At 39.7% G+C, this 13,378-nt stretch overlaps 1 protein-coding gene across 1 annotated transcript in view; it reads left to right on the top strand.

Annotated features, from left to right (window-relative positions):
- The window catches only part of DNAAF9 (dynein axonemal assembly factor 9), a 67,552-nt gene that overhangs the window by 21,060 nt on the left and 33,114 nt on the right, over nucleotides 1–13,378 (top strand). The window contains exons 8-20 of the mRNA XM_042870901.1: nucleotides 50–148; nucleotides 740–795; nucleotides 1,793–1,928; nucleotides 3,729–3,810; nucleotides 4,558–4,594; nucleotides 7,027–7,114; nucleotides 7,513–7,589; nucleotides 7,819–7,863; nucleotides 8,363–8,408; nucleotides 8,750–8,861; nucleotides 10,174–10,244; nucleotides 10,971–11,021; nucleotides 11,849–11,936. Coding sequence (XP_042726835.1) covers nucleotides 50–148; nucleotides 740–795; nucleotides 1,793–1,928; nucleotides 3,729–3,810; nucleotides 4,558–4,594; nucleotides 7,027–7,114; nucleotides 7,513–7,589; nucleotides 7,819–7,863; nucleotides 8,363–8,408; nucleotides 8,750–8,861; nucleotides 10,174–10,244; nucleotides 10,971–11,021; nucleotides 11,849–11,936 — 988 coding nt within the window. The remainder of the gene's footprint in view (nucleotides 1–49; nucleotides 149–739; nucleotides 796–1,792; nucleotides 1,929–3,728; nucleotides 3,811–4,557; nucleotides 4,595–7,026; nucleotides 7,115–7,512; nucleotides 7,590–7,818; nucleotides 7,864–8,362; nucleotides 8,409–8,749; nucleotides 8,862–10,173; nucleotides 10,245–10,970; nucleotides 11,022–11,848; nucleotides 11,937–13,378) is intronic.

Here is a 13,378-nt window from a genome sequence, read left to right as displayed (position 1 = left end):
TTACTCTGGTGTAGCACTCAACAGTTAATGTTGAATATTTTTCTTCCAGGATTTAATGACTTTTGAACATCAGTGGACCAACTTTTTTGCTAATTTTGACACTGAAATTCCCTTCATTCTGGAACTATCAGAATCTCAGGCAGGGGAGGTATGCCTACTTCAGTTACTCTTTGAAATACTGGTGTCATCTATATAGAAGTAATAATAAGCATTCCAAGTTGTTGCTGTATTTTCCCTGCCTACCCCATCTCACCTTTTATGTTTGAGGAATCAAAACCTGTACTTCAAGATCACCACTCATCTTATCTGTACATGGCACGGGACTGCATGATGTCACTGAGAGTGCTCACTGATAGTACAGCTTAGTTGCCTTAGATCTGCACAGCACATCTCTGTTTGTAGGTGGATCGAGTATCATTTCAATGGGAGCTCCTCTTTGTGCACTAACAAGTTGAGGCTTCACAAGTTGAATCTCAGGCATGACTGGTTATAACATAGAATATGGATAAAAGTAATGCAGTGCATTTGCTTCTTGCTTTTTTGGTAGTGGCTGCTTTTTTTTTTTAAGCTTATATAGAACTTAATGGTGTCTGGGTTTGTTTACATAGAAGGGAAGTTGTTTTTGAAGGTTGAGGAAACTTAGAAGAAAATTCAGGTTGGATCTTGATAATAAAGAGAATAAATCACATTATATTCATTTGCTCTTTAATCAGAAGGCTTTTTTTTTTCTTTTTCACAGCCTTTCAGAAGTTATTTCAGTCACGGAATGATCTCAAGCCATATAACAGATAACAGGTATTAGTCATTATTCCTTGTGAAATTGTGGTGGTGTGAGTTTCTTGAAGGTTATTTCCATGTTTCTGATGCCAGAATAATGCTTGTAATTCCTTTTAGGTCTGTTCCAATATTACATCTTGTCTTTGCATTTGTGCAGAGGCACTTTTACAAGGGATACCTCAGATTTTCTTGGGTTTTAATTCTGTAGATGCTACATGGAGAATGTCACTATAAGATCAAGTCTTCTTTCCAATATGATCAATTTCTTCATGGTCCCATAGCAAAATAAACTCAAGAACTTATTTGAAAATTTGGATCTTCTGTTTATGATACAAACAGCTAAAATATGAAGGTTGAAGGAGTCAGTTTACTACTTCATGTCACAACACACGAAACCAACGTTTAAAACAAGACAGTTTAAAAACTCAATCTTGGCCTACGTAAGTGGTGGAATTTAGGTCATCTTAAGTTTGTTTTGGCCCAGAATCTTCAGAGGAGGGAGGTTTGTGTTGCAAAAGCAAGCATTCTGCTGTTTTGAGCTAAATAAAGGTTGCTTAGCTCCTCAGCGTCTGTGCAGATTCTTCTTTATTTGGAATTCCACGATGTTGAACTAACCCCACTGTTGATTGTTTTCAGAATTGTGTGTTATTATTCATTTAAATAATGAAAAGCCTTGATCTCAGCAGCTGACTCGTGGGCCCCAAGCCAGAAACTAAAACCAAACTGAGTTTGTTGAATTCTACTGTACTTATTTCAGGGTTTTGAGGTGTGCTGTTGTGTACTAAATAAATAAGTCTGATTTATTCGAGTCCTTTTTCCTTTGGAACTTGGTCTTTTCAGTGGGAAGGTTTATGACTTTTATCAGTGTAGCTGTATCAAGTTGTTTGTCCTATTCTAAGCATGGGGAATTGAACAGTTTCTCCATCATACTTGAAAGCTTGGATTTCATTTGTTGCTTCTAGTTTTCCTCCAGTATCTGGGTAGTAATGGCTTCTTTTTTTTGTTGTTTCCTCAGCCCCAGCCGGCAGCCTTTCGTTCTGTTTGGTAGCCACTCAACAAAAGAAAACTTGAACTCTGGTAATTTCAATTTTCCATCAGAAGGACACCTTGTTCGAAACACTGGCCTTGGTGGGAGCACAGCTAAACACATGGTGAGGTTTTTCAGTAATTATCCAACACTTTAAGGGGGGGGGGGAGGGTGGTGTATATTTTTGCCCTTATATATTTTTGTGCCCTTAAAACACTTGCTTTCCATTAAAGACCTTAATGCAGAAGAACATATGTTACCTTAATGCTGGAACAGGCTGCCCAGAGAGGTTGTGGATACCCCATCCCTGGAGGTGTTCAAGGCCAGGTTGGATGGGGCCCTGGGCAGCCTGGTCTAGTATTAAATGTGGAGTTTGGTGGTGGCTCTGCCTGTGGCAGGGGGGTTGGAGCTTGGTGATCCTTGAGGTCCCTTCCAACCCAAGCCATTCTATGATTCTTAACAATCAGATGCTTTTTTTTCCCTCTTTCCAATTCAGAATATGTGGATGTTTAATCATGGACTCCTGAAAGCAGCCCTTTAAAGGCTACTTTTTATTTCTTTTAAACTTGTGCTGTATATGTGCGGATGAGGGAGAGCGAATTATAGCTGACACTCATCCTAGAAGTAAAATCTTTATCATAGTGGCATACCCTGCAGTTAACTCTGACACACAGAGTTTAATTGAATCTCAGTTATTTAGCTGTTTCTTTTAAGAAACAGCAAGTTGTTTTGGGCTTTTTCTTTTATAATGGCTTTGTAAGTACACAAGAATACATATGTATATCCAGTATGTACATCCAAATTCCAGCATATGCTTCAGGAGCCAAACAGTTCCTAACTTTGAAAATCTTTCTGGTGTTCAACAAATGTTGAGATTAAGCTGTAAGATTAACTTGTTTCCATTTCCAAGTAAAAGCTTAGTTGTAAAACATATGATGAGGTCGATGGCTTGTTGCACTACTGCGCAGGGGACGTAAGTGGGGAAGCGGCCCCAGGGAATTCAGATCCTTTGCCTGGCTGGGCTGGGTGCATCAAGAAGGTAACTCACAGCGAAGGAGGAGAGGTAGAGTGCAGCTTGTGTTGTGTAGTTCTCCCTGCTGGCTCATCTCTGTGCCCCTGGGAGTGTCCGTCAGTTGTGCGAGTCCAGAGTTTGTGCTGTTGAGGAGGTGGATGTGGTTGAGTACAGGTCATGCGGAGTGAACGTGTGATTGAGGGATTGATGTTATGATCTTGTCATGACATTTCACACGTAGCTGCCTGATGGATGGATGAATATGGGTACCCCGGGCACTTCACGTGTGTCAGAGGCCTGAGAAAGAAAGAGTTGTGTTAGCATTCCAGTGAAATCTCATTCACCATTTGCTGCCGTGACTTTATTTCTCTGAAGACACCTCCAATTTTGTTTTTTCTCCCCATGTTAATGTTCCAGTTGAGTCCATGTGTGATCTCTCAGAATGCAAGTACAATTTTTTTATGATGCAGTACCTGCTCCATCTCTTGTCTTACGATTCTGATGTTGTTCTTAAAAAGATGGTTTGTTTACAGGTACAGGTGAAACTGTTTTAATAGGGTACCATGAAACTAGTAAATAAAGCCAAGTGCAAGCATAGTTATTGGAATCTGACACACTTCCCTTTTCATGAGAAGAGCAGTTGGCATAGGAAGCTGAAAACACATTGTTAACACTTATGGAAGTCAGAGCTCATCTCCTTTCCAAAGCCTTTGAATCGTTCAGGTCAAGTAAAAAATGAAATAGACCTTTGAAAACGTAAGTAGTTCTTTTTAAACCAGTGAAGTCTGTGTTGTATGCTTCCTGTAGTATATCAATTAGAATACTTAAGGGGAACTTAGTTTATTGTTCGTTGTTACACCAATTCTTTATTTCACTAAGGTCTCTCTATGTCTCATTAATACTGACCACCAGGTAGTGCAGTGTGTATCTCCAAAGGGACCTTTGGCTTGTTCAAGGACCTATTTCTTTGGAACCACTCACATTCCTTTCCTGGGTAAGTATGTTAAGCACACCAGCTTGTATTCTAAGGTAGTGCTTCTCTTTGGTTATTTAAGACTTCCAGTTATTAAAAGTTGGCTTTGATTCCTTTATGAGTTTTAGGCCATGTAGTCTTTGCTCAGTGGTTGATTATGTGGGTTTTTCATGGAGAGCAAAAGTGAAGTGTTGTCCAAGGATTTTTTTGGAAGAATAGAAAATTATTTGAGTCAGTTTCAGTCATCTTTCTATGATTGAAATGTAATATTAATCTTCCCAAATAAAAGCAAGCCAAATGAAAAAAAAAATTGAATTAGCTTAGAGTCTAGGGAGGGATCTGTAAATAAATTCAGTCTCCTTAGTGTGAGTATACATCTTCAAATTGATCCAGCTCAGTAAGTGTTAGAAGGTTGTCAGAAACACTGAAGACCAAAAGAACTGTAGCATGTGTGTGCACTAGTCATGCTTTTTCCTGGGCATCCATTAATAGCACCTTTGGGAGAAAGGACCCAGCATGAGAGTCATCTTTGATCTGACCCAGTGGAGCTGTGCTGGGGGTGCAGGTCTTAATTTTAGTCATTGTATGTACAGGTTCTACTGCCGTGAGTTCGTCTGTGCTTTGATCTTTGAATCTACAAACAAGTTGAAATTATACAAAGTGTTGGATAATGACACAAAAAATATGCAGCAGAACTCTATGTCCAAGAGGTTCTGGGTAAATGCCTTCCAAAGGTGCTCAGAATAAACTTTTTCTTTTTCTTTACAGGAAACGACAACGAGATACACAAGAAACCTGAACAAGTGTAAGCTGCAACTTTATTCCTCAACTTCTTTGCTCTTTCAGCTTTGTTGCAGTAGCTCAAACCCCTTTTAGTCAGCAGTGGCCATAGGCATTTTCAGAGCTACTTCTTAAATTTAGAATGGTGTGAATGTGAGAAGATTGCTAAGGATGCTGATGAGCAAAACAGGAATTGGTGTGACGTTCCACCAGCTCTACAGTGAAATGTTAAAGGCAGTGTTAGCAAAGTTCACTTCATTTGAATTACTTCAAAATGCACCTTAAACCGAGGGTGGCAATATGTAGAACTGGGAGTAGGTTTCATGGAAGTAAAAGTCATTCTTAAACTAGTTTCATCAAGCTGAGGTTTGTATTTCTTAGTGAAAATTCCAACATGGACTACCTCTAGATGGAAACTGTCCCCTCACCAGTGCTACATAGAGGGGAAGGCTTCCCTCCCTTGACTTTGGCTAATGCCGCCCAGGGTGCTGGTAGAGTTTTTAGTAGCAAAGGCACAATGCTGGCTTATTTTCAACCCACCAGAACCCACAGATCCTTTCCTGCTGGGCTGCTTCCCAGCTGGGTGCCTCCAGTACATGCTGGTGCCTGGAGTTGTTCCTCCTCAATGGTAGGGCTCTGCATTTCTCCCTTATGGACTTCTCTGAGGTTCCTGGCAGCCCATTCCTACAGCCTGTCGAGATCCTCTGGATGGCAGCACCACCCCTTGGCACTCCTTGTTTTGTATCCTTTGCAAACATGTTGAGTGGAAAGTGAAGTGAACTTCTGGTTTTTGTTTTTCTTTTTTTTTTTTTTTTTTTTTTTTAGTAAGCTACAGAGCTTTCAGTGATGTTGACCTTAAGAAAATAACATGATTTATCCACACTGATTCCTGCTTTTTTTCCATAGAAGATAGTAGATAATCTACTTTGGGACGGCTAACAAACCAGGTCTTGCCATAGAAACTTTCTTCTCCTTACTAGATAGGATATTTTCTGGAACCTGGTTTTAGCAAGAAAGAAAAGATGTGCTGGAGGGAGCTAGCACACATTTTTGCCTTTAGTGTTACAGTTTTAAAATGGGCAGAAGGTTAGGAGATCTAAAGCATGTTAGTTTGAATTGCAGCCCCTTGTGAGATGATTTCTTGGAACTGTTCTGAGGCTAGTTAGAAGAAGAGTGCCTCTAATAGGGATTGTTTGAATTGGCCACTGTCTGTCTGGGCAAGTTTTGGTGTGTTTTGAGGTTTCTTCATATTAGACTATCCTTGGGAGCTTCAGATTCTTTCTTCCTGTCCTTCAGAAATGCTTTGCATAGGCTTATGTGCTGTACTGTTTTCTTTCTTTTCCCCTCCATCCTTCCCTCATGATGCAGCAGTTGCAGAAGAGTACAAGTTCAGAGAAGTAGGGACGTGTTGTTGACCTCTACATCTTTATACTCCAACTTGGGTCCAAGACAAAAGGCTGATGCTTTTCCAGCTTAGCTGCAAGACAAGAGGCCGATGCTTCTTAGTTGGGCACAGATTTTTGTTTTCATTAGCTCTGTAGCTACGAACACGTCAGGAATTGTAAATCACTTCTGGCTTCACATAATCTGTTTACTTCAGTGTAGTATTCTCTCCAGAGAGAATTGGCCTAAGCCTGATGTAGATGCTCTCGAAAGGTGGTGACTGGCTCATTGTAGGTTTATCTTTTGTTTGACATTCGCCAGAAGGAGACAGTCACCAAAGTTGGTTCCCTGTGTTTACCAGCCTGGTTTTTGCAGAACATGGGCCTACCATTCTGTTTTGTTTTGAGTATTTATGGTGTGATCTTCAACACAACCCCAATGGAAGATAGCAATAAGACATCTTTTTCCCTTGACTGGTGAGAGCAGGGCTGCTTTTCTGCCAAGAGTTTTTTGTTGAGATATTGTACAGTTTGAGCAACACCAGGTTTTGCTTATTTTTTTTTTTTAACTGAGATATTTAGCACAAGCTACATCTGTAGTCATTTGAATGAGGACTGCTTCCACATGAGGGAGTTCTGTGTTAAGAGGAATTGGAGAATGATGAAATTGTGCGAGTTGGAAGGGACCTCTAGAAGTCAGCTGGACCAACTGCCCTGCAGTGAACAGGGACACCTGCAGCTCCATCTGGTGCTCAGAGCCATGTCCAGCCTGACCTTGAGTGTCTCCAGGGATGGGACGTCTGCCACCTCTGTAGGCAACCTGTGCCAGTGCCTCACTGCCCTTTTTAGAAGGAACTTTTTCTTTATATCCAGTCTAAATCTCCTCTTTTCTTGTTTGAAACCATTTCCCCCTGTCCTGTCACAGCAGACCCTGCTAAAGAGCCTTCCCCCTTCTTTCTTACAGTCCCCCTGTACTGAAAGGCTGCTAACAACATATAAAAAATGTTCCTTTTGAACAGTGGAAGAAACCAAATTCTCTCCATCTAGTAAATGCTGTGTTTGTGTTTCTCTTCAGTATGCTGTTGTCGCAAATATATACTGCTGTTGTAGAGGCTGTGCTTGCTGGCATTGAGTGCTATGCTAAAACTTCCACTGAATCCAAGGTAAATGAAGCACTGATTCTGTACGTTGTCATTGTTGATTTGGATTACTTGCAATGTAAGATCACATGCAGACACCCCCCCACCTCACCTCCCCAGAACCCAAAATATTTCACAAACACTTCAGTCAACTGCATAACATAAATAAGGTTAATACTGTGGCTTCCAGCCAGGCTTTTTATTAGAGAAACTTCAGAGTATCTTCCTATGTAACAGTTTTTTCATCTTCCATGAGTTTCCCTTACTTTACAGTAAGAAAACTGGGAGATGTGAACAAATTTTCTTGGGTGCCTTGGTGTGTTATTATTTACTGCGTGGTCTCTATTTTAGAGGTGCTCTTGCAATTGCTGGAATGTTGAAGCACAGGAAAAGATGTTTTATTCCCAATTTCCTTTTTTCAGGCCAAGGAGGCAGCAGAGCAGATGCTGATGTCTGTGTTGGACAGCCTGCATTTAACACAAATGAAAACTGTGCTACGGTAAGGATTTTCAAATACTTGCTGATCTACAAATCATGTGAGTGTGTTAGCTTCTTTTGGGGGGAAAAAAATAGACAAAATGTTAATGGAATTTGCATAACTGGTGAATTTTGAGACTTCATAAAGTGTTCAGAACCTCTTACAATCGTGATAAGTGCTTTGTTTTTCTTTCCCTGTTTATTCAGTCACTCCAACAATTATTAATCTGTTACTGCTTTTTGTTCTACAGCTCCAAAGTTGCTTTTCAAATTCAGGCTGTGAATAATCATGGAAGGTTTGTATCACTTCTTGTTGTTAATGTTATCAATAGATTGTTATATAATAATAATTGTTATCAATAGATTAAGCTTGTGGTTTTTGCTTAATCCAGTGAGTTTGTTGTTCTTTTCTGGAGACTGAGAAAGCATTGCAGTTGATTATTTTGTACGAGATGCCTCTGTTGCTTTTTTGTTGGTGTCAGTTTATTGCATTTATGTCTCCAATCCCATCAAATCTTAGAAACCTCTTAAAAAAAAAACCAAACAAGTGAGCAGAATATTTTTATTAACTCCCTCAATCAGTAGAAGCAGCACGAGCCCATCATGAGTTTCCATTTAAAACAGTGCTTTTGACTTGTTTAACGTTACAAGGTTGTGCTTTTTGATCCCCATGTTGTCTAATTAACCCAAATGGCCGACACAAATAAGAACATATGTTAAGATGAAACAGTGACTGTTATAAAGTCACTCAAAATGATCAGTCATTAAATATTTAATTATCCTTTTTTGTTCTAGAGTTACTCCAATGAACAATGAGGATAGCCTGAGTTTGATTAAAACGGTAAGTAAGCAGTTCAATATTTGCCTTATATATTTCTATTAGAAAACAGAGCTTGAGTGGTTCTTTGGGTGGAAATAATGTAAGAGGAGAGATAACTTCAGATGCTGAACCTGAGACAAGATGAACTTTGAATGTGAAATCAGACAGTGGACTTTGAAGGAAAGCATTAACGCATAGTTAAACATAGTTAAAATCTCAGTCTTTCCATTTCAAAATAGAAGCATTGTGTTGAAGGAAGTAAAAATAATAATAATAATAATACACAGGATCTGCTGCATTCCTTGAAATACTTTAAATTCTGCTTTCTCTTCCTTTCCTGTCCAACTGTTTGATTGCTGCAGGCCTCTATGATGGTGTTTGACATTCCAGACTTGCTCACAGGAAGAGGATGCTTGGGATCTGTTGTCTTTTCAGAGTCATTCCTAACATCACAGATACATGTAAAAGAAAAAGGTAACTATTTTGAATGCTAATGATGTCATTGTCATACTCTGAACTTTCTTGCTGAAGAATAGCAAAAGGGCTTCTGATGGGTGTTACTGCTATTATGTTTTTAAGCCTTTGTTAATTCAAAGATCATGAATGTTTTAGCTTGCAGTAATGAGTGTCTATTGTCAAGACAGTTTTCTCTGAGCTCACTGAAAGAGCATTGGTTTTGTAGCTGCTTTGTCCTATGACAGAGCTGGGGTGTCAGAATTGAAGTGTGGTGGTAATCTTCCCAAATTTCCTTCAGTCTTAGTGATTGTTTGCTATTGTAGCTCACTTTCATCACTCTGTTACACTCTTATACGATGTGCTTTAATTTCAGTTGTTTTTGTGCTTGAAAGTTAAAATGAGACAAAACTATATAGTCACAGAATGGCCTGGGTTGAAAAGGACCACAATGATGATGTAGTTTCAACCCCCTGCTGTGTGCAGGGTCACCAACCAGCAGACCAGGCTGCCCAGAGCCACATCCAGCCTGGCCTTGAATGCCTGCAGGGATGGGGCATCCACAGCCTCCTTGGGCAACCTGTGCCAGTGCCTCACCACCCTCTGAGTGAAAAACTTCCTTCTAATATCCAACCTAAACCTCTGCTGTCTCAGTTTAAAACCATTCCCCCTTGTCCTATCACTGTCCATCCTTGTAAACAGTTGTAACCCCTCAGTTGGTTTTGGAATAGTCTTAGATTTAACATACAGAGTACTGAGTGATAGCTTTACCAAGTGCATGTTTCTCAGACTGTTTACCCGTGTCAGAGAAGCATAGTTGTTAAGATTGTCTGGATAATATCTATGAATTCTTGTATCCAGACATGCTGTGAGGTTTTTAACTGTGTGAGATGGGATGTTTTTGGTAGAGAAGAGAGCAGAGGAGGAAGCATATCCTGTTGAAAAACTACTATTATGAAGATATTGGTTAAAACTTTGTAGTCCATCTTCAAATAGAAGTCTTCAGCTGCAGTTTGGGATAGGTTGCAGGCAAGGATTGAGAAGGTAAATCTGTATCTCAGGCCATACTGTGAGCTAGAAAGGGGTAGCAAATAGCCAAAAAAGCTGGTTTTGGTAAGAGGTGCACCAGGGTTCTTTTTTGTATTGTGTGGTGGTTCTGGTTGTGTTACAACACAGGAAGGCTGAGAGCTGCTCCACTGGGAAAACTTCATTTAAAAATGAGTCGTAATGAGGCAACTTGTATTTTACAGAGAGAGTTCCAGTCATTAACATTAAACAGTCTGAAGTATATGGATGGTGTATACTACTTTGCTTTCCATTTACTTCCCTGCAGATGGCAGTATTAATTCAGAAACCAGCCACATAATTCTGACTGCAGCTATCCCACGATACGCATCTTGGCTGGTTAGTATGCAAAAACTCGTTCCAATTTTTGTCTGTGAATACAAATTGACAACTGAGAACTTGTTTTAAATGTATGGGTGCATGGAGGAAAAAGTATAGAACCCGTGCATTGAAACCAAATTCTGTGATGCTATGGTTTCTATGTTTGGACAAGGAGTGTGTGACTTGTAAGTGGAAACAGGCTGTTGTTTCCATTCATTACAAGATGAAATCCTTTTCTTTTCATCACTGCTTCAATTTTGAGCTGTGTGAAGGCAAGAACGTGTAACTTAAGAGAAATCTGTTTATTGTGGGGGCACTTCAGGTCAATTCAGTGCCTGCCTCAACCTCAAGGTCTGTTTCTTGACCTGTACTGTAGGAACTGTTAGAGATATATTTCCTCTGACATTATGAATGTTCAGAAGATGGATGACACGATCCCTACTTCTGAACCACTTTAGTAATAGTATGTTTAAAAAGACTGAATAGGATGCCCTTTTGTTTGCCTATGCAACTCAATTTTAGTCTGTGTGGAAGAGTTCAGTGGGGAATATCCCCTTGAATATATTTCTAAGAGCTGTTTCAGCCCTATGGTATCAAAAAGCACAGAGCTGCCTTTGAAGCAGTCTGATCTCTGGACTTTTAACTGTGATTCTTGTTTTCCCTGAACCTTCTTTAATGATTTTCCTTTAAATTAACCTTGTTTTATCTACTAACTGGGCACATGGGAATGTTTTCTGGCTACAGGTTGAAGATAGCGATGTGAAACTGTCTGAAAAGGCACAGCTAATATTGAAGGTAAAATTGAACATTTTTGTGATGAGATTATGAGATAATGAGATTATTTTTCTCAAGAACTAATATTCTAGAAATGTTGACTGCTAGTAAAATAGGCATTGAGCATGCTGCTTCTTCCTCTTCTATGCCAGAGTTGTGTTTTTCAAGCTTTGACCTACAAAAGAAGTAAATATATTGTGTGTAAGAGTTGGTGGTTTTCTTTCATTGAAGGAATGACAAAACCCAAGAGCACAAAGCTTTAATAAGGCTGAGATTGCATGGAAGTCTTGCTAGGTATTTCCCATGGGCTTCATGTGTTCCAAAATAAAAAGACAACAGAACCGAACCTCAGTGCTGCTCTACGTGCAACTTCCTTGTAACTTAATTAGGATGCTAAAATGTCTAAAGGAAAACACTTCAAGCAGTATGAAAAATAAAAGAATTTGGGATCTGGGAACATCTTAAACCACACGAGTTTCACATTTCCGGCTTAATTTGCGGTTTCCAAGGATCTTCATTACAAATAGATTTATTTTCCTGTAGCGTATACTTTAAGTTCAGTGGACTGACAATCTAAAAACCAAAAGCTGTGCCTTGTGGTTGTGACAATAACTTGCAACTTAATAGCTGTTGGCAAAACCATATGGCCCCAGGAAGTTCTTTGAGAAATTATGCTCTTGACATGCTGTGTCTTTCACTGCTTCTGCATCAGCGCAGTTTCAAACTCTTGAAAAGTTCTGACAGCTGCTGTTGAAGAATTCTTAAAGCAAAACCATAAGAGAATATTTCTATCTGAATTGTACTCCATGATGTGGTCTGTGATACTACTGTTTGTTTTTCCTGTTTAGGAAGACAAATCCTTTCTGGGCACTTTACTTACTGGAGATGATGGAGCTTATATTTATTCTAGCAACCCACAGGCCATGCCTGCAGAAGGTGAGTGTGTTTTTACTTGCATGCAGCATCAGTTCACTTTTTGCTGTGTTTTTAAGTGTGAGAGATGCACACATGTTGGGATTCACAAATCTGGTGTCTATTTGTACCATAGAAGCTTAGAATGGCTGGGGTTGGAAGGGACCTCAAGGATCACCAAGCTCCAACCCCCCTACCAGAAGCAGAGCCACCAACTTCCACATTTAATACTAGACCAGGCTGCCCAGAGCCCCATCCAGCCTGGCCTTGAACAGGCTGTGCCTTCTCCTTTAAGAGCTCAAGTAGCACAAGTATCCCAGTAATAATATGACTAAAGACAACTCTGAAGAACTGTTAGCTGGATTTGCCCTCACTCCACATTCATTGCAATAATGTCCCTTGCTTTGCTTTCAGAAAACTCAGAGCAGAATAAATGTTTTTTCATAACTTTTTTTATTAGGGCATAGTACTTCTATGTTCCTCTGTCCAGAGAAGGTGCTGCTGTCACAGTGTAGTTGTACAGCAATCCAGTACAATGACTACTGTTTGAAATCTAAGTGCTTTATATAAGCTGACAGACTTTCAGAGAAAATACTCAGCTTTCATTTTTGTAACTACAGAGGGAGAGGACTGAGGATAAATGACATGCAAGACAATTAAACAGCTTTCACATGGTGGAGTTTATTTGCACTCTAAGGATTTTAAGGGAGAGGTTAACGTAAAATAACATACTTAGCAACTTTGCAGCACACTGCTGGCTGTGCAAGCTCACTCAGTAAAACCAGAAGGCTGAATGGTGAATTTTCCCTTTTTGCTACATGAAAACTTGCTGTCTGCTCCACTCGAGCTGTCTGTTTTTTCCCTGTTTTGGTACATTTAACTTAAATGTTTCCATAACTCTTGGGTTGGAGGGTTATAAGTAGGTGATAGAAAGACCGTTGTGTAACACTTCAACGAGTGAGATATTTCCTTAGGTGTCAAGTGAAAATCAACTTGATGCCATTCCCTTTCATGTGCAGCTCAGTTTGCTGTGCTCCCATTGGAGCCCTGCTGGGGTTGCAGCCATGTAGATAGGAAAGGTTAGGTGGAAAAAGGTGCTGGCATGGGCACACGTCTCTCTATCATTTGTGCCTTGCTATATTAAGCTTTATATGTTGAAAAGTCATGTGGAAAAAAAAAAAATACAGGCTTTTAACCCTTTTCTTTGGCATGTAAATATATCTATGCTGTGCTTTTGTAGGGTGAGTCAATCACTCTTACCAATTAAGCTGTTGCTTCTGAGGTTGATGACACATTAAAAATACATACATAGCACGCCAAGTTGTTCTTTTGACTGTCTTTACTGCTAGAAGAGGCCATTTTGCTTTCGATTAATTACTGTTCTTCTGGGCTTCCTTTTCTAAAATAGGAAAAAAAGAACTAAATCTGGCTTCTGCCTGTTTTCCTAACTGACACGTTCACAGAAT

Source organism: Lagopus leucura, unplaced genomic scaffold (assembly GCF_019238085.1).
Source record: "Lagopus leucura isolate 7727_CA_CO unplaced genomic scaffold, USGS_WTPT01 Super-Scaffold_100004, whole genome shotgun sequence".
NCBI classification, from domain to species: Eukaryota; Metazoa; Chordata; class Aves; order Galliformes; family Phasianidae; genus Lagopus; species Lagopus leucura.
This window is presented reverse-complemented; position numbering and strand designations above follow the sequence as displayed.